Below are 24000 nucleotides of genomic sequence, written 5' to 3'. Positions count from 1 at the left end.
GGGACCCCTTGTAAAGCGCTTTGAGCACTTTTAATGGATATTGCGCTATATAAAAGTAGCAATGACTATCCCGCACAAATCTATGGGCCTCTTTTTCGCTCACGAAGTGCCCAAATTCGCGACAAAATATGGGACGAAGCCGTTCCGTACATGCTATTTAAAAAAATTAATTACGAAGCTGTTTATCGATGAATATGACTGAAAGTTGGCACACAGTTAGAAAAGAGGTCATTTTAGATTATGTCAAGCGACAAAACTCGTACGATTACCAGAAGACCGTTAAAAATAGATTTTTACTCTTTGGAGTACAATATTTCTAAAACTACAAAGAGGAGAGATTTTGTCGCTCATAAGGTTATATATGCACATTTCTTCTATTTATCTTTCAAATTTCATTGGATTATGATAAGTACTTTTCCCGTATTCTCACAAAACACCAACCCAATTTGCATTTCAATGAGTGAAAATATGGAGATGGCCATTTTACTCCACCATCGCGCGACACGAAAATGACGTGAGCGAGGCAAGGCTGCCAGGTGGCCAGACTTTAACCTGACCAAATTCGACTTCAAAAGTGGCTAAATAGAAAATCATATGGCTTTCACTATTAAGACTGGTCCACTTAAAATGAACTAAATTTTAACAAACAGAAAATTGAATAGACTAGGATAAATGTCAATGAGACAAAAATAGATGAATAAAATTTAATAAAAGAAGCAAAATTATATATTTGGCCACACACGTGGCCATCTGGCAACTTGTTCGCGGTGACTGACGACACAAATCCTCGCGCGCTTTTTTAAAAATTAAGGCATTGTTTCATTGTTATGTCATAGGGATAGTAGATTAACTCTCTCTCTCTCTCTCTCTCTCTTCTCTCTCTCTCTCTCTCTCTCTCTCTCTCTCTCTCTCTCTCTCTCCCTCTCTCTCTCTCTCAAATAAATACTAGAAATAACATAAGCCATGGTCTCACGGGACTGATTGATAATAATTTAGCAGGCATTTTTCGTTTGATTTGTATGGGTTGTAGACACAAAATTACACTTCGGAAAAGTTCCAAATGATCAATATTATGTATATTTTAAAACAAAATTATAGTTGACCCTAGCCATACAGCTCTAAAACTATACAAGTTAGAACTTTTCTGATGTTTTCATCATATTTTCTGATAATTTTGCCATAAAATTGCCAAGTTTTAATATCTTATTCCACGTATTAAGCGAGATACAGCCACAAATCAGAATAAAACGCAGAAAAAGCGTCCCATATTTTCCGTATTTTTTTCTCTTTGTGAGTCATCCAAATAAATGACATCTTTGAAACTGCATAACTTTGTTATATTTTAATGGATTTCCAAAATTCAAAAAGATTTTTACTCAGTGGAGATAGGGCTTTGATGTAAGAGGAGTATTTCCTACAAAAATAGAAAACAAAAATTTTCATAGTCATTGCTAATAAAAGCTCAATTTTTTTTAAAAAATTCTTTCTTTAAAATGTTTTTTCTTTTTTTTTTTTTTTTTTTTGTTTCTATTCCAGGAATTCGGACTGTCAGTGGAGAATTGAATCGGAGACCGGCCACCAGGTGGAGATAGAGATCTTGAACATGGACCTCGAGTACTCCAGATCTTGTTACTACGACTACCTGGAAATCTTTGATGGTGGGTCGGGGTCAAGGTCATAGGGATTTTCCATTCAATGTGTGTTTTTTGATGTGCATTTATTCATGTGCCTTGCACTATCATGTGGGGCGTCCCAATAGCTCAGTTGGTAGAGCGCCCGCTTTACACACACAGGGAATGAGATCGATCCTTGGGTGAAGTCAAGATTTTATTTTTCTGCTGAGCCCGTCCACCCAGCACTGATTGGGTAACTTTTAGATCTGGTGGAAAGTATTTTGCAATAGAGTAGTGTCTTATCCAAAGGGTAGCAAGCAATTGATATTGTCCATTTCACGCTAAGAAGGATGAACGCCGGCTCCATGGAATTAATTTCTCTGAAGGGCTACCTTTTTTTTTGTTGTCTTTGTTTGTTCCATCGTGAAATCATGAAAGGTGACTTTCCATTCATGAAGGAAGGAAAGGCCATACTTGCTTCCCATGGGCTGCCAACTCCCGTGTTTTCATCACGATTATCACACGATAACCCTCCATCTCAATGCAGTGTTATCTTGAAATCAACTAGAGCTTGAGCTTTTTTTAGAATTTTTTTTTTTTATATAGCACGATATCCCCTAAACGTGCTCAACTCGCTTTACAAAGGGTCTTTGGCCAACAGCAACATGTAATATGCAGAACGAAACGTGATGCCAGTTTGACGGTATTACAATTTTTTTCCCAGACAGAGACACCGCTGTTAACAGCCAGGTACTCATTTTACACCTGAGTACGGTGAGAATGTGAGTAAAGAGTCTTTTCCAAGCACTCAACTATGCGCTGAGCAAGGCTCGAACCCAGGACAATCCGATTCGAAAGCATGTGTCATACCACTAGACCACATAGCCACACAAGTAGGTTCAGGATATTGAATTTATCGACGCAAACATGAATTTTGAAGCTGATTTCAATTCGTTACGGTGGAGAATAAATTTTTTTTTTTTTCATTACGAAGAACTCAGACTTCATTTATCTGATCACTCCAGTTCTAAATTCATTTTTGGGGTCTGATACATCCCGACATTATACCGTTTTGAGACTTTGGGTCACATTTTTGCTTTAAGGGTAGTTGAATGTTTTTTGTAAAACCATTACAAGCAAAAAAATAAAGAATAAAAAGCAACAAAATGACAAGTTGCAGAAATTTTCAGTTTCACATATGATGTGACCCCTCGTCTCAAAATGGTATTATGTCGGAATGATTAAGATGCTGAAAATTAAATTTATGGCCAGAAATATCCGACTTGCAATGAGTTTGTATGTTTTATTGAAGAGAATGAATGTCGTATCTTAGAATGCTAAATAGCAATAATTCAAATTTTTGACCAGTTTAGCTTTAATTCAGCTTTTTAGTATCTGGTTCATCCTGACATAATACCGTTTTGGGACGATGGGTCACATATCTGATCATTTTAATTTTAACATAAATTTATTTGACATCCGGCTCATCCTATCATAATACCAGATTGACAGGGTGGGTCATATTTATCCTAATATTTTATCACCCGTAACCGTCATCATTACCCCTTTAAACATCTCCTTTACAGGTCGCTTCAGGCACGCTCGTTTTTTTCCTTGAGCAAGATTATTAACCCCCAATTTGCTCACTTGGACAACATGGGTGATTCCTGTTGACATCAGACATCTTGTTTGATGAGTTATCTATATTCCTTCGTGGAATGCCTAGGCGACGATATCTCACTGTGACAACATGGGTGATTCCTGTTGACATCAGACATCTTGTTTGATGAGTTATCTATATTCCTTCATGGAATGCCTAGGCGACAGGATCTCACTGTGACAACATGGGTGATTCCTGTTGACATCAGACATCTTGTTTGATGAGTTATCTATATTCCTTCGTGGAATGCCTAGGCGACGATATCTCACTGTGACAACATGGGTGATTCCTGTTGACATCAGACATCTTGTTTGATGAGTTATCTATATTCCTTCGTGGAATGCCTAGGCGACGATATCTCACTGTGACAACATGGGTGATTCCTGTTGACATCAGACATCTTGTTTGATGAGTTATCTATATTCCTTCGTGGAATGCCTAGGCGACGATATCTCACTGTGACAACATGGGTGATTCCTGTTGACATCAGACATCTTGTTTGATGAGTTATCTATATTCCTTCGTGGAATGCCTAGGCGACGATATCTCACTGTGACAAATGGGTGATTCTGTTGACATCAGACATCTTGTTTGATGAGTTATCTATATTCTTCATGGAATGCCTATGCGACGATATCTCACTGTGACAACATGGGTGATTCCTGTTGTCATCAGACATCTTGTTTGATGAGTTATCTATATTCCTTGTGGAATGCCTAGGCGACAATATCTCACTGTGACAACATGGGTGATTCCTGTTGACATCAGACATCTTGTGTGATGAGTTATCTATATTCCTTCATGGAATGCCTAGGCGACGATATCTCACTGTGACAACATGGGTGATTCCTGTTGATATCAGACATCTTGTTTGATGAGTTATCTATATTCCTTCGTGGAATGCCTAGGCGACGATATCTTATGATGTCGTGGCGCAAAAGGCATAATTTTAAATATTTTTTTATACAGGTCCCAGCTTCCATTTCCCGTCCCTGGACAAAATTTGTGGGAAGGTCACCAACCGGCCAATGTTCCGAAGTTCCTCTGAGGTCTTGTATCTCCGCTTCAGATCCGACGGCCACGAGGAGTACGGTGGATTTAGGATTCGTTACTACACTCGGAGGTTGCCATCCCCAGGACTGGAAAATGGTGAGGAACGAAATTGTACTGTCATTTAATGTCAAGTAATAGAAGGTAATGGAAGGTAATGTAGTGCAAGGTAATGTCATGTGATTTAGTGGAAGGTGAAGTGATTTAATGTTGGATGCGGTAATGTAATGTGATTTAATGTAAGGTGAAGTAATGTTGGATGAGGTAATGTAATGTGATTTAATGTAAGGTGAAGTAATGTTGGATGAGGTAATGTAATGTGCTTTAATTTATGGTGAAGTAATGTAATGTTAAACAAGGTAATGTAAATGTAATATGATTTGATTTAAGGTGAAATAATGTAAGGTTAAATAAGGTAATGTAATGTGATTTCATTTAAGGTGAATGTAATGTAATCTTGAATAAGGTAATGTATTGTGATTTAATGGAAGGAGAAGTAATGTGACGTTGGATGAGGTAATGTAATGTGATTTAATTTAAAGTGATGTATTGTAATATTAAATAAGGTAATGTAAGGTAATGTAATGTGATTTAATTTAAAGTGATGTATTGTAATATTAAATAAGGTAATGTAAGGTAATGTAATGTGATTTAATTTAAAGTGATGTATTGTAATATTAAATAAGGTAATGTAAGGTAATGTAATGTGATTTAATTTAAAGTGATGTATTGTAATATTAAATAAGGTAATGTAAGGTAATGTAATGTGATTTAATTTAAAGTGATGTATTGTAATATTAAATAAGGTAATGTAAGGTAATGTAATGTGATTTAATTTAAAGTGATGTATTGTAATATTAAATAAGGTAATGTAAGGTAATGTAATGTGATTTAATTTAAAGTGATGTATTGTAATATTAAATAAGGTAATGTAAGGTAATGTAATGTGATTTAATTTAAAGTGATGTATTGTAATATTAAATAAGGTAATGTAAGGTAATGTAATGTGATTTAATTTAAAGTGATGTATTGTAATATTAAATAAGGTAATGTAAGGTAATGTAATGTGATTTAATATATTTTTATGTAATGCGATGTAATGTAAGGCAATGGAATGTGATTTTATTTAAGGTGAAGTAATGTAATGTTAAATAAGGTAATGTAAGGTAAAGAAATGTGATTTAATGGAAGGTGAAGTAAGTTAATATTAAGTAAGGTAATCTAAGGCAGTGTGATGTAAGGTAAAGTTATGTAATGAAATGGACAATTTATAAAGTGTTAATGTCCATTTACATTACCTATTACTGTAGCAATATAACACCAAAGAGTTAAAAAAAAAGAAAAATTGTGCATGCAAATTATAGTCATGTTAAAAAAAACAACAAAACAAATTGGCTTTATAGTTAAAACATTATAGGTAAAAATGTGTGTGTGTGTGTGTGTGTGTGTGTGTGTTCGTGCAAGGGAAGGAGAGAGAGAGAGAGAGAGAGAGAGAGAGAGACAGAGAGAGAGAGAGAGAGAGAGAAAGAGAGAGGGAGAGGGGGAGAGGGAGGGAGGGAGGAGAGAGAGAGAAGGGGGAGGAGGGAGGAAGGGGGGAGGGAGGGAGGAAGGGAGGGAGGAGGAGAGGAGAGGAGAGAGAGAGAGAGAGAGAGAGAGAGAGAGAGAGAGAGGAGGAGAGAGGGAGGAGGGAGGGAGGAGGGAGGAGGGGGAGAGAGAGAGAGAGAGAGAGAGAGAGAGAGAGAGAGAGAGAGAGAGAGAGAGAGAGAGAGTAAAATAAATAGAGGTGCCCTAATAAAGGCCAAGGGCCGAAATGTCGTTTGTTTTGTGTTGTTCATTCATGAGTCAGATTTACTTCCTTTATCTTTATCTCCAAAGAGAGAGAGAGAGAGAGATAGGGATGGAGAGAGAGAGAGAAATTAATTATTAATTGGTATATTACAATCAGAATTTAAAAAAACAACATTTCTTCTCTTTTAAATCCCAGGTGGCAGCGGGAGCCAATCAAAGGGCGGCGGTGATGACGACAAGGGGTCTGGTAACAAGACGGGGGTCATCATAGGGGCGTGTCTGTCTGCCATTGTAGGTGTGTTTGGCATCGGATTTCTGTGTGTTTGGCTGGTCCACAAGAAACGTGTCCGGGACCAACGCAGCTCTCAGAGACGAAGAAGAGAGGCGTCTGCTCTACATCTAAACAGGTCAGTGTTAAAGAAAAGGGTTAAAGAAAAAAAAAAAACAACAAAAAAACTTAACCCTCTCCTTACCAACTACATCTAAACAGGTCAGTGAGTGGGTTAAAGAAAAACAAAAAAAAACAAAAAACTTAACCCTCTCCTTACCAACTACATCTAAACAGGTCAGTGAGTGGGTTAAAGAAAAACAAAAAAAAACCAAAAAACTTAACCCTCTCCTTACCAACTACATCTAAACAGGTCAGTGAGTGGGTTAAAGAAAAACAAAAAAAACCCACAAAAACTTAACCCTCTCCTAACCAAGTACGGAAAAATCGTCACATTCGTTACGATTACAACCAACATTTTTCTTATTTAAATTTCTCTTGTACATCATAAAACTTGTAGAGATTGTTTTGCTATAGAAATTTTATATCGCAAGAACTTATTGCTATTGCGTTCGAGTGATAAAAAATATATTTTTGTGTTAGTTGGGTGTGAAGTTTTTTTGGGGAAAATCCTGAAAATGGCTGGTAATGAGAGTGTTAACCTTTTATCTAGCACAATATCCACTAAACATGCTCTAAGCGCTTTACAAAAGGGTCACTTACTGACAGAGATGCATAACATATGTGACCCACCGTCTCAAAACGGTATTATGTCGGAACGAACCAGATGCTTAAAAGCCGAATTTAATGTTAAACTGGTCAAAAATATAAATTGTTGGCATTAGCACCCTAAAATATGGTATCCATTCTCCTCAATAAAACATACAAACTCAACACAAGACTGATATTTCTGGCTATAAATTCAATTTTGAACATCTTAACCATCCCGACTTAATAATTTTTTGAGGCGAAGGGTCACATATAGAATAAGACATGATGCCGGTTAGGTGATATTAGAATTTTATTTTTTTCCCGACAAAGGCAATGCAGTTAACAGCCATGAACTCATTTTACACCTGAGTAGGGTGAGAGAATGTGAGTAAAGAGCCGCCTTTTCCCAGGACTCAACTATGTGCCACGCAGAGTGGGCATTGAACCCAGGACCTTTCAATCCACATAGCCTTTCAAAAAAAAAAAGGGAACAATAAAAGGTATCTCGTAAATCACTGATCCCTAATTTAATTTTTTTCCCATTGAATGTCCAGACAGTCAGTACTGCCACCTATGGAGAGAGACTGAACATCAACATAGTTGCCTAATTTGTAAGAAAAAGATCTGAAAAAAAGTGTGTATGAGACGGTGCCAGATAACTTGACTTACTTGACTTAGATGCCTTTCGCGTCTCGACCGAAAGATCGGGTCGCCTTGGCTGTTTCCAGTATTTCCTGTGTGAGGTGTCTCCAATATTGCCGGTCCTCTGCTAGGGTTCTCAGATTTTCAAGGTCCCCTGCCGTTATGAGACTAATGCTTTGTCCAAGTGTTGTGAGGTTTTTGTTTAGGATCACAGGGAGTGTTGTGATCGGTCTTCCTCTGAAAAGGTTCCCGTGTTTTTGGAAATATCCCGATAAAGTAATAATAGCCAGATAAAGTAAGAAAGAAAAATACAAGAAAAAAAATAATCATCCCTCAAAAAATCAGCATTGTCCGGTAAAGGCAGGCTGATGGTTGCGGGAAAAAGAAATCTTGAGCTTTTGTATCGTGCGATATCCACTGAATGTGTTCAAAGTGCTTGACAGAGGGTACCCTGACCAACAGTAACACATAACACGTAGAATGAGACACGACACAAGTTAGGTGATATTACAATTTTTTTTTAAACAGAGACAACGTTGTTAATGGCCAGGTCCTACTCATTTTACACCCGAGTACGATGAGAGAATGTAAGTAAAGAGCCTTTTCCAAGGACTCAACTGTGCGCTGAGTGAGGCTCAAACCCAAGACCTTTCGATGCGAAAGCAAGTGTTAACCCACAAGCCCTCATCACCGCACAATTTTTCTTTCTTTCTTTGTCTGGCACTGTTTCATTCACACTTTTTCTATTAAAAAAATTTGTTTTAAAATTGAGCTTTATATAGCACAATATCCACTAAATGTGCTCAAAGGGGTCCCTGGTCAACAGCAACATTTAACATGTAGGACAGGACATGATGCCTGTTAGGCGATATTACAATTTTTCGGATAAACAAAGACAACGCTGTTAACAGCCAGGTAATCATTTTACACCTTGAGTACGGTGAGAGAATGTGAGTAAAGAGCCTTTCCTAAGGACTCAACTTTGCGCCGAGTGTGAGGCTCGAACCCAGGACCTTCCGATCCTATATCTAGTCTAGATCTTTCTCTTACACACCAGTTAGTGCCTGCTGCCTAATTTTCACCTTGACATTGCCTACCTTTGTACTTTTCCAGTAATGATAAATTGACCTAAAAATTTCAATATTTCCCGTCCAGCTTGAGCCAAGAGTCTTCGGTGTTTGTCATCAACCCCATGATCTTTAACGGTGCTCCACCACCCTATTCTGGCCTCGCAAACCAAGGATTTTTGGAAGAGCCTCCACCAAGGTATGACTTCATTTCATTAATTAATTAATTAATTTTTTTATGGATTTATTTAAAGGTAATGAAAGTTGAACAGCATTCTTAAATCTCTAATTCGTCTTTAGCATTTCATTGAAAGTGTTTTGTTGATGAAGGGGAAACCTGAAATGTCCACATTATCTGTTTTCGTATCTTAAATTGAAGCTTCCATTCAATAAGGGAGTCCCAAAAGCTCAGTTGTTAGAGCACTCGCTTCATATACAAAGGGACAAAGATCGATCCCGGGTGCAGTTGAGCTTTTTTTTCTGATCCCCCCCCCCCCCCGTCCACCTAGTAGTGAATGGGTAGCTGGGTCTGTTAAATCTGATGGAAAGTGCTTTGCTATAGACTAGCGTCCAAACCAAAGGATCACAAGAAATTGCTATTGTCCGTTTCACGCTATAGAAATCGGGATAAACTCCGTCTCCATGAGCCAAATGGCTCCAGAGGCCTATATATATATTTTTTCCATTCAATATCCTATTGCTATTTATTTCTTCGAGCTTTAAGCTAGCATTGTTGTTGCTTTCATGGTTATTTTTGTCATTAATATTTCATTGTACTATGAACTTTGTACATTTAGGATTCATTCGATCTTGACCAGTTTTTCAACTACCAGTATTCTATGATTGTATTTTTCGATTGATACATTTTTCCTGACATTCAAAGTTGTGTAAAACTGTCTGTGAATGATACAATACAAGCTATATGAGATTCTGTAATTATAAACTATTGTATAAGGCATTTAGAGGATAATTCCTATTAAGCCTTTAATAAGATAAGATAAGATAAGATAGCAACAGTTTTATTGACTAGATCCCGCACATTTATACAGAAGTGTGCAAAAAAAAAAAAGGCAACACCCCCCTTTAACAGGAGATATTTTTTTTCCCTTGTAAATCATCTCTCTTGTTTGTTATTTAGTGTTATGATTGTTGTTTTGAATGTATAATGTAAGAATTTGAGCGTGTCCCTCTTAGTTGGAAGCTGTGCTTGTGTTTGGATGAGACCTTTTTTTTTAGGTGATCTCAAATTTAGAAAATTGATGTTGTTATGCTCTTGAAATCTACATCTGCTGTTCCCTATTTGTACCATTCCCCTTTGTCTTACTTTTCTTGTGCGCTTTAATGTAATCTAGAATTTTCTACTATCCAATTCTCTTCTTTTTTACTGGCGCTGAAATGACCTAAATGTGTTGCAAATGCTGTAAAACCCTTAAAAACTAACTAAACAAATAAACCTCTCAGTCATGCCCTGGTATATCTTTTTATTAGTTATTTTTATATGAAGATAAAGATAAAGGGAGTAAATCTGACTCATGAATGAACAATACATTTTATCAACTCATTTAGGCACCGCTTTTGATTAGTTGTTTTTATACTTTGTAAGCATTTGAAAAGATGGAGGAAATGTGCCTTATCTTATTCATACTCATTCCCCCCCCCCCCCCCCACCGTACTGCCTTCCTCAATCCCCTTAGCTACACTGATGCCTTGAGTCAGTTGAATTCTCCCCCACCACCGGCACCAGCAATGGACGATGGGGACAACTCCAGGCCGCCACCCCCACCTTACTCTCTGTCCGCGCCGAGAGATCACGAAGGTTTGCACTGCACTTACATTTCTTGGTCAGGTCATGTAACATTTGACACTTTTTCCAATCACTAATGATGGTGATTGATTGTGATGAAAATTTTTAATGATAGTAATAATCCTAATGATGATGATGATAATAATAATAATGATACTAATAATAATAATAATAATAATAATAATAATAATAATAATAATAATAATAATAATAATAATAATAATAATGATAATAATAATAATAATAATGATATTTGTAATAATTATAAAAAGAAGAAGAAAAATAATAATAATAATAATAATAATAATAATAATAATAATAATAATAATAATAATAATAATAATAATAATAATAAAATAATAAGAAGAAGAAGAAGAAGAAGAAGAAGAAGAAGAAGAAGAAGAAGAAGAAGAAGAAGAAGAAGAAGAAGAAGAAGAAGAAGAAGAAGAAGAAGAAGAACAAGAAGAAGAAGAAGAACAAGAACAAGAAGAACAAGAACAAGAACAAGAAGATGACGATGATGATGCTGATGATTATAATGATGGTGATAACCATTCATTGTTATGATAATGCTACTGAAAAAAGATGATTACAATAGATGACTTGACGATGAGTCCAATATACTTCATAACTTGTATCAACCTTTTTTGCAAATTCAATTTTCACAACCTTCACCTTTCTTTTTTCTTTTCATTTCCTCAGCCATTTGCGAGACAGATGAGCCAACATATGACAACTTGACGCAAGAGAACACCTCGAATGTCCCAACTTATGAAGTACTTCGGTCACCCACCAGAAGAATGACATCCAACAGTTCTGCAGGGGGATCAGGCCCAAACTCACATCCAGAGCAACAACAAGAGCGACACATGCAGCATACTTATGATAATGAATCTCCTCAAGATTCTCACTATAGTAATCCTCAGGACGGGGAGTATATAGAATTAGATGAACGTTCAGCCTCATCTGTCCCAGAATACAGTAATGCACATAATATTTCCCCTGGGGACAGCGGGGGAGGTGAGTATAATATAGCATATGAAGCAGAAGACAATGAAAGAGGTATGTATAGCGTGGTACGACAACACAACAGTGATGGCAGATCTGGCCAGGATTTAGCCCGTCAAACAGAGAGAAATCAAACATCGGCTCAAAATAATTCAAGGACAAGACAAAACAGTGAAGATGTTGGTCCCGATTCAGTGTATAGTTTGGCTCATCAGTCTGGTGGTGGCCTTGGAAGGGGTCAAGTCAGTGCAACTCGTACGAGAAGTGATAGTGATAATTATGACCAAAGTCGACAAGTCGAACAGAGATTGGCTGGAAATCGAAGTAGAAGGAACTCAGACCATGCAGGAATTCACAGAAACTCCACAGAACATGCCCAGAGAAGTAGAGAAAGAGATGGTGGGAGCAGATCAAGGACTCGTTCTCCGGTAGATGCTACAGAATTGGGACATTCGCCAGACAGGAGAAACAACCGGCCACCACGACATGATTCTCTTGGTTCTTTCTAAATTTGTTGTCACGAGACAGGTTTCTGAATTTATCCCTGAAATGACTAAAACTGTTCACGGTTTTTATAGCGTCTAAATGACAAATTCATAATTTTTACCATAAATTCACAAGTGTCTATTTTTTTAAAATGATTTTAAACATCTTAAAGTTACAGCCTTACATGCAATGAAGTGATCACTCTTGAGGGTTTTATTCTGACAGCATATTATTACATCTGTGAAAGATCTTAAAATTAATTTTTCTTTATTAATTTTTTACATGAAGTGTATTTATTACTTTGTTATATATCACAGCCTTACATATAATGAAATATTGTGCAGTTTAAGTATTATGACTGTCAATTATGTTCAAAGATCAAATTTGCTTGTGAGGTTTGGGAGATGGGACAGAATTGGGACATTCTCCCAACAGGTGAAATAACAGGCTGAGACAGAATTAAACTGTGTGAACATTAACTCACTCAACCCTAACACCGACCATATCCGTACATTACCTGGGTTACTTTTACCCCATGCCTATTTATTACATTTTTATGAGACAAATTACAGGCGTAGTATCAAAGCCAATGTTTTTTTTGTTTTTACATGTTAATGATAGTTGAAAATAACTGTCGTTGCACATGCTCATTTTTACTACATTTTTTCCAATTTTGAAAAGTAGCAAAAATCTCTAGGATTGAGTGAGTTAATGAGTCCGGTTGCTGAATTTACACCCAACCCACGAGTAAAAATGCTGAACTTATTCGATCGTCTAAATGCCAAATTCATAATTTTTACCATAAATTCACAAATTTCTATTTTTTTAAAAATGATTTTAGCCTTTATAAGTTACAGCCTTATAACTTACATGCAATGAAGTGATCAATCTTCAGGTTTTTATTCCGTCAGCATATTATTATATCAGTGAAAGATCTTCAATTTAATTTTTCTCTATTTGATAATATGGCCACTATTCAAAACTTGACACGAGCCTCGATGTGGCAAAATATAAACTAACACATATCTTATAAAGTGCCATGTGTGTGTATTGTTGAACTCTTGTCAGTTCCATCCACGTCAAGTGTTGACTTCTGCATGGGATGAAGTCAGTTCAGCTGACACAAATGTCTCTGTTTGAATGCAGGATGCTGTTCAGCTCAGCATTCCAAGTTTTGTTATAAAATCCACACTACAGAAATATATGGTAGGTTAGTCTGTTTATTCTTTGATTCACACGATGACTGTAAATGTTTATTTATGAGTAGATGACTTTCAAAACGTAGTTAAGTCCCATTTTCATCATTGGAAGAAAACCACAATTTTGTGTCATTTATTTATTGACTTAAAGAGGAAAATACTTGTCTTGTCTTGTGTGCCTCTTAGAGCAATACCCTGGGTCCCAATATCTCTATAGATGTTTTCAAAAAACGCCTGAAAACATTTTTTCACCAAATACTTGAGTAGGTGACCTTCAAAACGTACAAAGTCCCATTTTCATCATTGAAAGAAAACCCCAATTTTGTGTCATTTATTTTGTGACTTAAAGAGGAAAATACTTGTCTTGTCTCGTGTGTCTCATAGAACAATACCCTGAGTGTTTTTAAACTTCAAGTTTTCTCAGGTGATTCTATGGAGTCCAAAAGATAGCTTGAGATTGTTAACGCACTTCCTATCTGGATGTGATTTTGGACATGTTGAAAGTCACCTACTCATAATATGTTCTTTATTCTCTGTAGTCTGACAATATATTATTATATATATATATATATTATATTATATATATATATATATATATATATATATATTATATATATATATTATATATATATATATATATATATATATATATATGTACATTATTGAACCATTGTGGTCAGAAAACTCTATGAATTCATAGATTGATCGCTTTGATGAATTCCCTCTATGAATTCATAGACTGATCGCTTTGATGAATCCCCTCTATGAATTCATAGACTGATCGCTTTGATGAATCCCCTCTATGAATTCATAGACTGATCGCTTTGATGAATCCCCTCTATGAATTCATAGACTGATCGCTTTGATGAATCCCCTCTATGAATTCATAGACTGATCGCTTTGATGAATCCCCTCTATGAATTCATAGATTGATCGCTTTGATGAATCCCTCTATGAATTCATAGATTGATCGCTTTGATGAATCCCCTCTATGAATTCATAGATTGATCGCTTTGATGAATCCCCTCTATGAATTCATAGATTGATCGCTTTGATGAATCCCCTCTATGAATTCATAGATTGATCGCTTTGATGAATCCCCTCTATGAATTCATAGATTGATCGCTTTGATGAATCCCCTCTATGAATTCATAGATTGATCGCTTTGATGAATCCCCTCTATGAATTCATAGACTGATCGCTTTGATGAATCCCCTCTATGGACTGATCGCTTTGATGAATCCCCTCTATGAATTCATAGATTGATCGCTTTGATGAATCCCCTCTATGAATTCATAGATTGATCGCTTTGATGAATCCCCTCTATGAATTCATAGATGATCGCTTTGATGAATCCCTCTAGATTCATAATGATCGCTTGTGAATCCTCATGAATTCATGATTGATCGCTTTGATGAATCCCCTCTATGAATTCATAGATTGATCGCTTTGATGAATCCCCTCTATGAATTCATAGATTGATCGCTTTGATGAATCCCCTCTATGAATTCATAGATTGATCGCTTTGATGAATCCCCTCTATGAATTCATAGATTGATCGCTTTGATGAATCCCCTCTATGAATTCATAGATTGATCGCTTTGATGAATCCCCTCTATGAATTCATAGACTGATCGCTTTGATGAATCCCCTCTATGAATTCATAGATGATCGCTTTGATGAATCCCCTCTATGAATTCATAGATTGATCGCTTTGATGAATCCCCTCTATGAATTCATAGATTGATCGCTTTGATGAATCCCCACTGTGTCAGAAGGTCCTAACGTGATATTTTAAATATTTGAATGGAATTTTAAATGGAATTGATTAAACTTTACTTTTTATAATTTGTTTTACCTACTCACTATTCTGTGACAGTTTTTATTTTTTAAAGTTTCAACTACACAACATTGTTGGTGACGTGAAGTGTTTTACAGAAAATATTCATGGAAACTTTGAGTAACGCATCTTAGAAAAATACGGAGTTAAAAAATATATATAATTATTTGTTATTTTATTAACATTCTGATTCTTTAGAAAGAAAATAAAGAGATTTTATGTTATGTTGTGTGACAGATATAAATGATTTAGAATTCCAATGGACTTTTTTTGTGATAAAAATTTTAAATGGAATAGACACTAAAGACACAATTCCCCTATGGGATTAAATAAAGGGAATTTCATTTTGTATTTTTAAAATTTAAAATGGTATTATTATTTATTTAAAGTGGTATTAGGTCATGAAAATGCTAACAAAAATGTGAAAATGGAAAGGCTTTGGATGGGAACAGTACAAACAATGGACGTTTCGGGTACAAACCCTTCATCAGCATAACAATAAACAAAGGAACGTTGAAAATTTTATTTTGTTTTCAACGATTCTTTGTGGAGAAAATTTTTTAAGTAATAAACAAAAATGAATAAAACAGCTTCCAAATAAAACAAAATGCCAAAACAGGGAACGTTTCGGGCTCAAAACCCTTCTTCAGCCAATGAAAAAAAAAACCCAAAAACCCAATAAAAGCATAAATATACATTACTAAAAACCCAGATTGACGTCTATATAATATTTCGTACGGCCCGTGTTTTGGTACTTTGTTCTTTTTTTTTTTTTAAGCTGTAATATTCATTTTTTTGTCGATTACTTTTGCCAGTCCACAGCTTCTACTTCTAGCAGTTTTGTATCACGTATGTCATTATGTGGTGAGAATTGCATTGCAAAGACTGGTGAATGTCAGGCCTGTCCAGAAAAATGGCATCATGGGAAATTTAAAAAAAAGAAAGAGAAAGACGGAGGATATCAATGATGTCGTTTTTAGTGCAAGGTCTTAAACTTAAAATCGGATGACAATTGAGAAAAATATAATTTGAATTTTTTTTTTTTAATTTTTTGAATGTAAAATTTTTTTTCTGTGGAAAGAAAACGTTTTCTTAAGAGTAGAATTTTAAACGTCACGCTCTCCTGCCTTCTCCAAGTCTTTTGTACATTTTTGTGGACAGCTGTACGATGATGGTGATGGTGATGATAATGGTGATAATAATATTAATGATGAAAATGGTGATGATATGATGATTATCATCATCATCATCATCATTATTATTATTATTATTATTATTATTATTATTATTATTATAATTATTATTATTATTATTATTATTATTATTATTATTATTATTATCATCATCATCATCATCAATATTATGATCATTATTATTATTATTATTATTATTATTTATTATTATTATTATTATTATTATATTTATTATGATATTATCATCAGTATTATTATTATTATTGTGATGGTGATATTATCATTATTATTGTTATTATTATCATTAATATTATGATTGTTATTGTTATTGTTATTTTATAACTTGCACATTCCAGTAAGTTTTCTACTTTCTACTATAAGTGATCTTTTACAATTTGATCGTTGTACATTTTACTGTCACCATTTCCAACCAGCAGGGTGTTTTGAATATATACATATATTAACGATATCTATAGCATCCCAGCCTTTTATTTATACCTCTTTTTGAATTTTATTGGATTCCAACACTGTACACATTTCCATCCTTTTTAAAAAAAAAATATACAATTTTCACCATTTTGTACAGAAATTATGCTTATTCATGTTGTTTTTAATGGACCTTTTTTTGTTGTTGTTGTCTTTTATAATATCTCGATATTTCAGAATGATGTATTTTTCAATGATTTTATTAATAGAGCTAGGATTTTTTAAAATTTATCCATGAATTGATATATATCTGTGACCTCTGACCTGTGACCTGTGACCCATCATTTCAAAACCATTTTATGTCAGGGTGGGGCAGCGGTACAGTCTTTGCTTCGTACCGAAAGGTGCAAGTTCGATCACGCGCCACTGTGCTGTGTGGCCTTGAGCAAGTCTCCTCGCCCTAGCTCAATTTCTGGGTGGGGTTCCTGACCTCCCATAGTGGGCGGGGGGGGGGGGGGGGGGGTACAGTACATACTGTGTCTTCTATCCCCTTATAACTGTTTTCCAACATGCTTTCTGTCTTTGTCTTGGAATGAGATCACTTGGTTTTGTCCTGGCCCTGGCGGAGTCCTAGCTGGGAGTGAAACAGTCAAATGCATAGTTATTGTTTTGGGAATTGATATTTTTTTCCTTGTAAATCATCTCTCTCTTATGTAGTATTATATCTGTTATTTTGAATTTATAATGAAAGCATTTGAGTGTATTCCTCTTTATTGGATTTTGTGCTTGTGTCCGGATGAGACTTATCGGTGTTCTCAAACTAAGTACATGGGTGGTATGCTCTTGGAATCTACATCTGATCCCTATTGGTTCCTAGTTCCCCTATGTCTTACTTTTTCTTGGGTGCTTTATTTGTAATTCTAGAACTTTTTACTATCCCATTTTCTTCCTTTTTACTGGCGCTGATGTAACCCAAATGTGTTGCAAGCGCCGCAAAACCCACTTAAAAACAAAACAAACAAACAGTCTTTGCTTCTTACCCGAAAGGTACCAAGTTCGATCACCCACCGCTGTGCTGTGTGGCCTTGAGCAAGTCTTCTCCCTCTAGCTCAATTTGCGGTGCTGCACTGCAGCTGATGCCTGGGTTATTCCAGTCTTCCCTTGGAATAGACCCTAAAGACAAAATTCCCCTATGGGATGAATAAAGGGAATTTTATTTTGTATTTTATTGAGTTAAAGTGGTATTATTATTTATTTAATGTGGTATTAGGTCATGAAAATGCTAACAAAAATGTGAAAATGGAAAAGGCTTTGGATTGGAAAAGCACAAACAATGGACGTTTCGGGTACAAAATCCTTCATCAGCACAACAATAATCAAAGGAACGTTGAAAATTTTGATATTTTGTTTTCAATGATCCTTTGTTGATTGTTGTGCCGATGAAGAAGGGTTTGTACCCGAAACACACATTGTCTGTACTGTTCCCACCTGAAACTTTTCCATTTTCACCTTTTCGTTAGTATTTTAACTGATCCATGTTTGATGCAGGCCGGAATTTTACAATTTAATAAAGATCCCTGGATATCTGTGAAGTGAAAAGTCTGTAGCCACTTTTCAAAAGGCCTTATGAATGCGTATTAATATTATTTTGTTATATCGTCGTTCAATGTGTTTGTTTTCAGATTTCAGCAAGATTGTTTTTTTGGGTTTTTTTTTTTCATATCATATGTACCGTGAATCTACTGAGGTAACTTTGCCTAAATGGGAAACTTTGCCTCTTGGACTTCGGGCCAATAAGATATTGTTTGGTTTTGTGGCAATTATTTCCTTTGATAAAAAAAAAAAAATCGAGTCATTTAATGTGTACAAAAACTGCAAAAAAAGCTGGGATGAGTCAAAATGCTCCAAATTCACATAGGCAAATTTTCCCCCTGAGGCAAATTTACCCCAATTGAAGATATCAAAAATATAATGTTATGAGTTATGTTTACCCCTTGACTTCACCGCTCAATTTCAATGTTTAACTCACTCAACCCTAACAACGACTATATCCGTAGTTTACCCATGTTACTTGTGTCCCTGGTCTATTTCTTACATTTTTCTGAGACAACTTATAGGCGTAGTATCAAAGCTATTGTTTTTAGTTTTTACATTGAATAAAACTATGTACATGCTCATTTTTAATACAATTAATACAATTATGAAAAGTAGCGAAAATCTCCAGGATTGAGTGATTTAACGTTTGGGCAGATTTTTAAAGACTAGCCCTTTTGTTATTACGGCTATCCGTACCTCTGGGTGGGGTCTTTGACCTCCCATAGTGGCCAGGGGGTCACGCTGTGTCTTCTATCCCCAATATCTATTTTACGAGTTACTTTGTCTTTGTTTTAGAATGGGATTACTTGGTTTTCTCCTCGCCCTGGCCGAAGTTCTTGACTGGGAGGGAAACAGTGAAATGTATTGTTATAGTTTAGGGAGATGACTCGTAAATCATCTCTCTGTTATGTATTATTATTATATATATATATATATTATTATATTATATATATATATATATATATATATATATAATAATTATAATATCATTTTTATTATATATATATATATATATATATATATATATATATATATATATATATATATATATATATATAATATATATATATATATATATATATATATATATATATATATATATATGGTTTTTAATATAATATAACAGTTTGTAACCATTTGAATGTAGGCTTAGTGGGGACCTGTGCTTGTGTCTGGATAAGACTTTTAGGTGATCTCAAACTATGCACAAGGATAGTGTGCTCTTTGACTCTACATCTGTTCCTGGTTTGAACCAATTCACCTTTGTCTTACGTTTTCTCGAGTGTTTTCTATTGGATTCAATAGTCTGATGTCACGGCCATCTTGGTTCTAAACAAAGAAAATCGGAAGTTTTTATTCTTCATGCTTGTTAGAACGTTTCATATGTCTTGTGATCAGAATGTGTAAAAGTCAAAACATGATCAGATTTATCATGTTTTTTTTTTTTTCATCTGGATACGCGTTTATGCTCGAAGGAGAAATATTTCATAAAGCATCCGCCATTGTTCCGATAGCTTATAGCCAGTTACTAAGTAACCATGCGTCATTACGAGGGAAGTGACGTTACGACTGTTGAAGAGTATTGTAATTCTATAACTTTTTTTGACTATTTCCTCCTTTTTATTGGAGTTGAAATGACCCAGATGTGTCGCAAACGCCGTAAAAAACCTTCAAGACAAACAGCAAAGATATTCTAAGATTTACAACTGCAGCAAAATGCTTATGATTGTGATTATGGTTGTAATATTTATCAGTTAAGTTGTGATTGTTTGTTTATTATCATTGTTATCACTTATATTTTATTATTATATTATATTTTATTATTATTATTATTATTATTATTTATTAGTATATTATTATTATTATTATATTAATTATTATTATTATTATTATTATTATTATAATTATTATTATTATTATTTCTATGTTATTATTATATTAATTAATTATTATTATTATTATTGTTTATCTACTTTATTATTATTATTATTATTATTATTATTTATTATTATTATTATTATTATTATTATTATTATTTTATTATTATTATTATTATTATTATTATTAATTATTTTATTATTATTATTACTACCACTCCTACCATTTCCACCACATTGATTTTAAAATATTTCTATATATAAAATTACTATTGTTGCGAAACCCCTTTACATAGAATAAGTCTTTCATCGTTATTTGTGTCACTCGCCCTTTTACTATAATATAATTTATAATTTGTATTGTTTCCTTATAAACCACCACGTTTTTTTTGTTTGTTATTTTTTGTGTGTGTAAAGTGTAAGTGTTTGCATGGATTTCATACGACGGTTCGCTTTAATCGGACATGTTTTGTTTTTGTTTTGTTTTTTACCGTTATTATTTTCTGTAAATGATGGTACACACACACACACACACACACACACACACACACACACACACACACATATATATATATATATATATGCCCTCATTGGACCCTCTCTTTTTTAAAGTAGCTACACACAATAGAAAAACAAACATACAAAACAAACAACAAACATGCAATACAAACAACCATTTTGACCTCCAAAAAAGTCACCTTTTGGTATTTGCGTCATCGTGACATAATAACACCAGGTTACATCGATCGGACACATAATAATAATACGTTCAATTTACTAAGCAACAACCAACCAACCTACTGGTGTTGCTCTTTCATTTCACTTCAACGTTTATTCATGTTAACTTACCATTATTTGCAGCCTATTGATTTAGTATTTAAGAGTACAGTACTTACATATTCCATTCATCCAACGAATAGCAAGGCCGCACTGACTTTGTGTCCAAATCCTAACCATTGCCATTGTATTGTATATTCATCAAATACTTACTTTGATCGTGCCTCGAAATAATCTGGCTTGTGATAATTAATAAAACCATGAAATCCTATATCTTACCATCAAATTGTGTACTGGCTTCATTTGATTTTCCATGTTTTTTGTTCAGTTTAGTTGGGTTTTTGTTTCTTTTGTTTGGTATTTAAGCGCTTAGAGTCTGGTGTCTCGGAGTTATAGCGCTATATAAGTTTTCAGAATTATTATTATTATTTATTTATTTTATTTTATTTTTGGATGTTGTCGTTTTATTTGTTTATTTTTTTGGGAACGGGGGGGGGGGGGGGGGGGGGGGTTAACCCACGGTGATTCCATATGTGTACTACAATTTTCTTCCTTGTGCGCTATGTGGTCTTGTTGTCTGGCACTCGCTTTCGGATCGGAAGGTCACTGGAAAAGGCTCTTTACTCACATTCTCTCACCGTACCTAGGTGTAAAATGAGTACCTGGCTGTTAACAGCGTTGTCTCTGTCAGAAAAAAAGTGTAATTGTAATATCGCTTAACAGGCGTCATGTTCCGTCCTACATGATTGTAGCTGTTGGCCAGGAACCCCTTGTAAATCGCTTTGAGCACATTCAGTGGACATTGCTCTCTATAAAAGCTCAATTTAAAAAATGAGCACCGCTAATTGACGAAATATTAAACGCTGTTGTATCGCGACTCCAATTTCACAATGACTAGTCTAGAGCTTGAGGTCAAGAAAAGCCTTCTGGGTGGGCAGGGAGACACTTACTGTGTCTGCTCTCCATCCCCCCGATCTCTGTATTCCAATTTGCTTTCTGTCTTTGTCTTTGAATGAGATTACTTGTTTTGCCCTGACCATGGCCGGAGTCCTTGACTCTCCGTTATGTATTTTTTTAAAAAATGTTAACATATGTGACCCATGGCTCAAAACGGTATTATGTCGGGATGAACAAGATGCTGAAAGGTCAATTTAAGCTTAACTGGTCAAGAAAACAAAATTTTGGTTTTCAGCCCATTAAAATTCTCTATTTTTTCTTCAATAATCCATACATGGACTCAACCCAAGTCTGATGTTTTTGGTCATAGATTCTATTCTCAGCACTTTGATCATCGCGACTCAATACCGTTTTGAGGCGACGGGTCACATATGATATGTAAACATTCGAGTGTATTCCTCTTAGTGTGATCTTGTTCAGGTGTCTGGGTGAACATTTTAGGTGATCTCAAACTAAGTACTTTCACGCTGTGCTATTGGAATCTACATCTGTTTCCTATTTGAACCAATTCCCCTTTTGTCTTACCTTTTCTTGGGTGCTTTAATTGTAATTCTAGAATGTTACTATCCCATTTTCTTCCTTTTTACTGGCGCTGATATTCCCTAAATGTGTTGCAAGTGACGTAATACCCTTAAAAAACAAAAAAAGCAAAACAAAAAAAAAGAAAAAAAAAAAAAAAAAAAACCCCAAACAAACAAGAAGAACAAGAAGAGTATGAAGAGGAATTCAATTCAATTCAATTCAATTCAAGTATTTATTTATTGTCGGCATTAAAAAATGTTTCATAGATAATGTAGTCAGGCCAAGGACACCTAGGTGTCTTTGAGTCAGGCTAATAGAAGCCTTTGACCGACATAGGTTTTAACCAAAGACACTGTGTAGGTGTCCTTGGTTTTAACACATAGTGCATAAAAATACATAGTAATACATTTTCCCTTAAAAACATTCCCTCATCAGATTCCAATCATCACACACAAGAAAAATAACATAATATTATACATGTGACCTTTCGCCTAAAAACGGTATTAAGTCATGATGGTTAAGATGTTGAAAATTTGATTTATAGCCAGAAATATCAAGACTTGTGTTGAGTTTATATGTTTTATTGAGGAGAATGGATACCATATTTTAGGGCGCTAATGCCAACAATTCATATTTTTGACCAGTTTAACATTTAATTCGGGTTTTAAGCATATGGTTCGTTCTGACATATACCGTTTTGAGCGGTGGGTCACATATATATATATTTATTATATTATATATATATTTATATATATAATATAATATATATTATATATATATATATATTATATATATATATGTAAGGAAGAAGGAGAAGAAGAAGAAAACGAAGAAGAGGAAGAAGGAAACGAACACCAATAAGAAAAAATCCATATTTTATGTTTTCATAGTTGGGTTACGACAATATCCATGACAATTATCTGGCATTTCATGGGGGCCAAATTGGATTATCAATCATGATAATTATGGCAGTCGATATTCCACAACCGATGTAGGAGGGTGTGTCTGCCTAATGAAACGGTTGGTCGAAATTGGGAATACTCTTCAACAGTCGTAACGTCACTTCCTTCCTAATGACGCATGGTAATTTACTAACACTGGCTCTAAAACTATCGGAACAATGGCGGACGCCCGTATGAAATATTTCTCCGGCGAGTATAAAGCGTATCCAGAGGTAAAAAACACATACATTTGATCATGTTTTGACTTTTACACATTCTGATCACAAGACATATAAAAGTTCTAGCCAGCATGAAAAATAAAAAGTAATGATTTTCTTTGTTTAGAACAAGATGGCCGCCGTTGCAGGCAGCGTGACATCAGACTATTGAATCGTATGGATTCTCTAATAGATAGAATAAGTTGACGTCACTCGGGTCTTTGTTATTGTTTTTTGCCATCCACTTTTATGAGTAATTCTCTCTCAACTGTATTATCCAGACTATAAAAGTTCATGGTTACACTAGTTTTGTGTGTTGGTCCATTATACATCCGGATGGCAAGTTGTGGTTCGTAG

At 34.8% G+C, this 24000-nt stretch overlaps 1 protein-coding gene and 1 pseudogene across 1 annotated transcript in view; both read left to right on the top strand.

The window, feature by feature from the left end:
* LOC144956998 (uncharacterized) overlaps positions 1 to 13836 on the top strand; it is a 56983-nt gene extending 43147 nt beyond the window's left edge. Inside the window, exons 22-27 of the mRNA XM_078887907.1 lie at positions 1537 to 1658; positions 4243 to 4422; positions 6308 to 6518; positions 8888 to 8998; positions 10494 to 10615; positions 11306 to 13836. Coding sequence (XP_078744033.1) covers positions 1537 to 1658; positions 4243 to 4422; positions 6308 to 6518; positions 8888 to 8998; positions 10494 to 10615; positions 11306 to 12120 — 1561 coding nt within the window. The 3' untranslated portion in view covers positions 12121 to 13836. The remainder of the gene's footprint in view (positions 1 to 1536; positions 1659 to 4242; positions 4423 to 6307; positions 6519 to 8887; positions 8999 to 10493; positions 10616 to 11305) is intronic.
* LOC144956322 (uncharacterized) overlaps positions 12452 to 24000 on the top strand; it is a 24603-nt pseudogene continuing 13054 nt past the window's right edge.

This window comes from Berghia stephanieae, chromosome 11 (genome assembly GCF_034508935.2).
Source record: "Berghia stephanieae isolate SIO BIC M18660-M18661 chromosome 11, UCSD_Bste_1.3, whole genome shotgun sequence".
In the NCBI taxonomy this organism is placed as follows: domain Eukaryota; kingdom Metazoa; phylum Mollusca; class Gastropoda; order Nudibranchia; family Aeolidiidae; genus Berghia; species Berghia stephanieae.
This window is presented reverse-complemented; position numbering and strand designations above follow the sequence as displayed.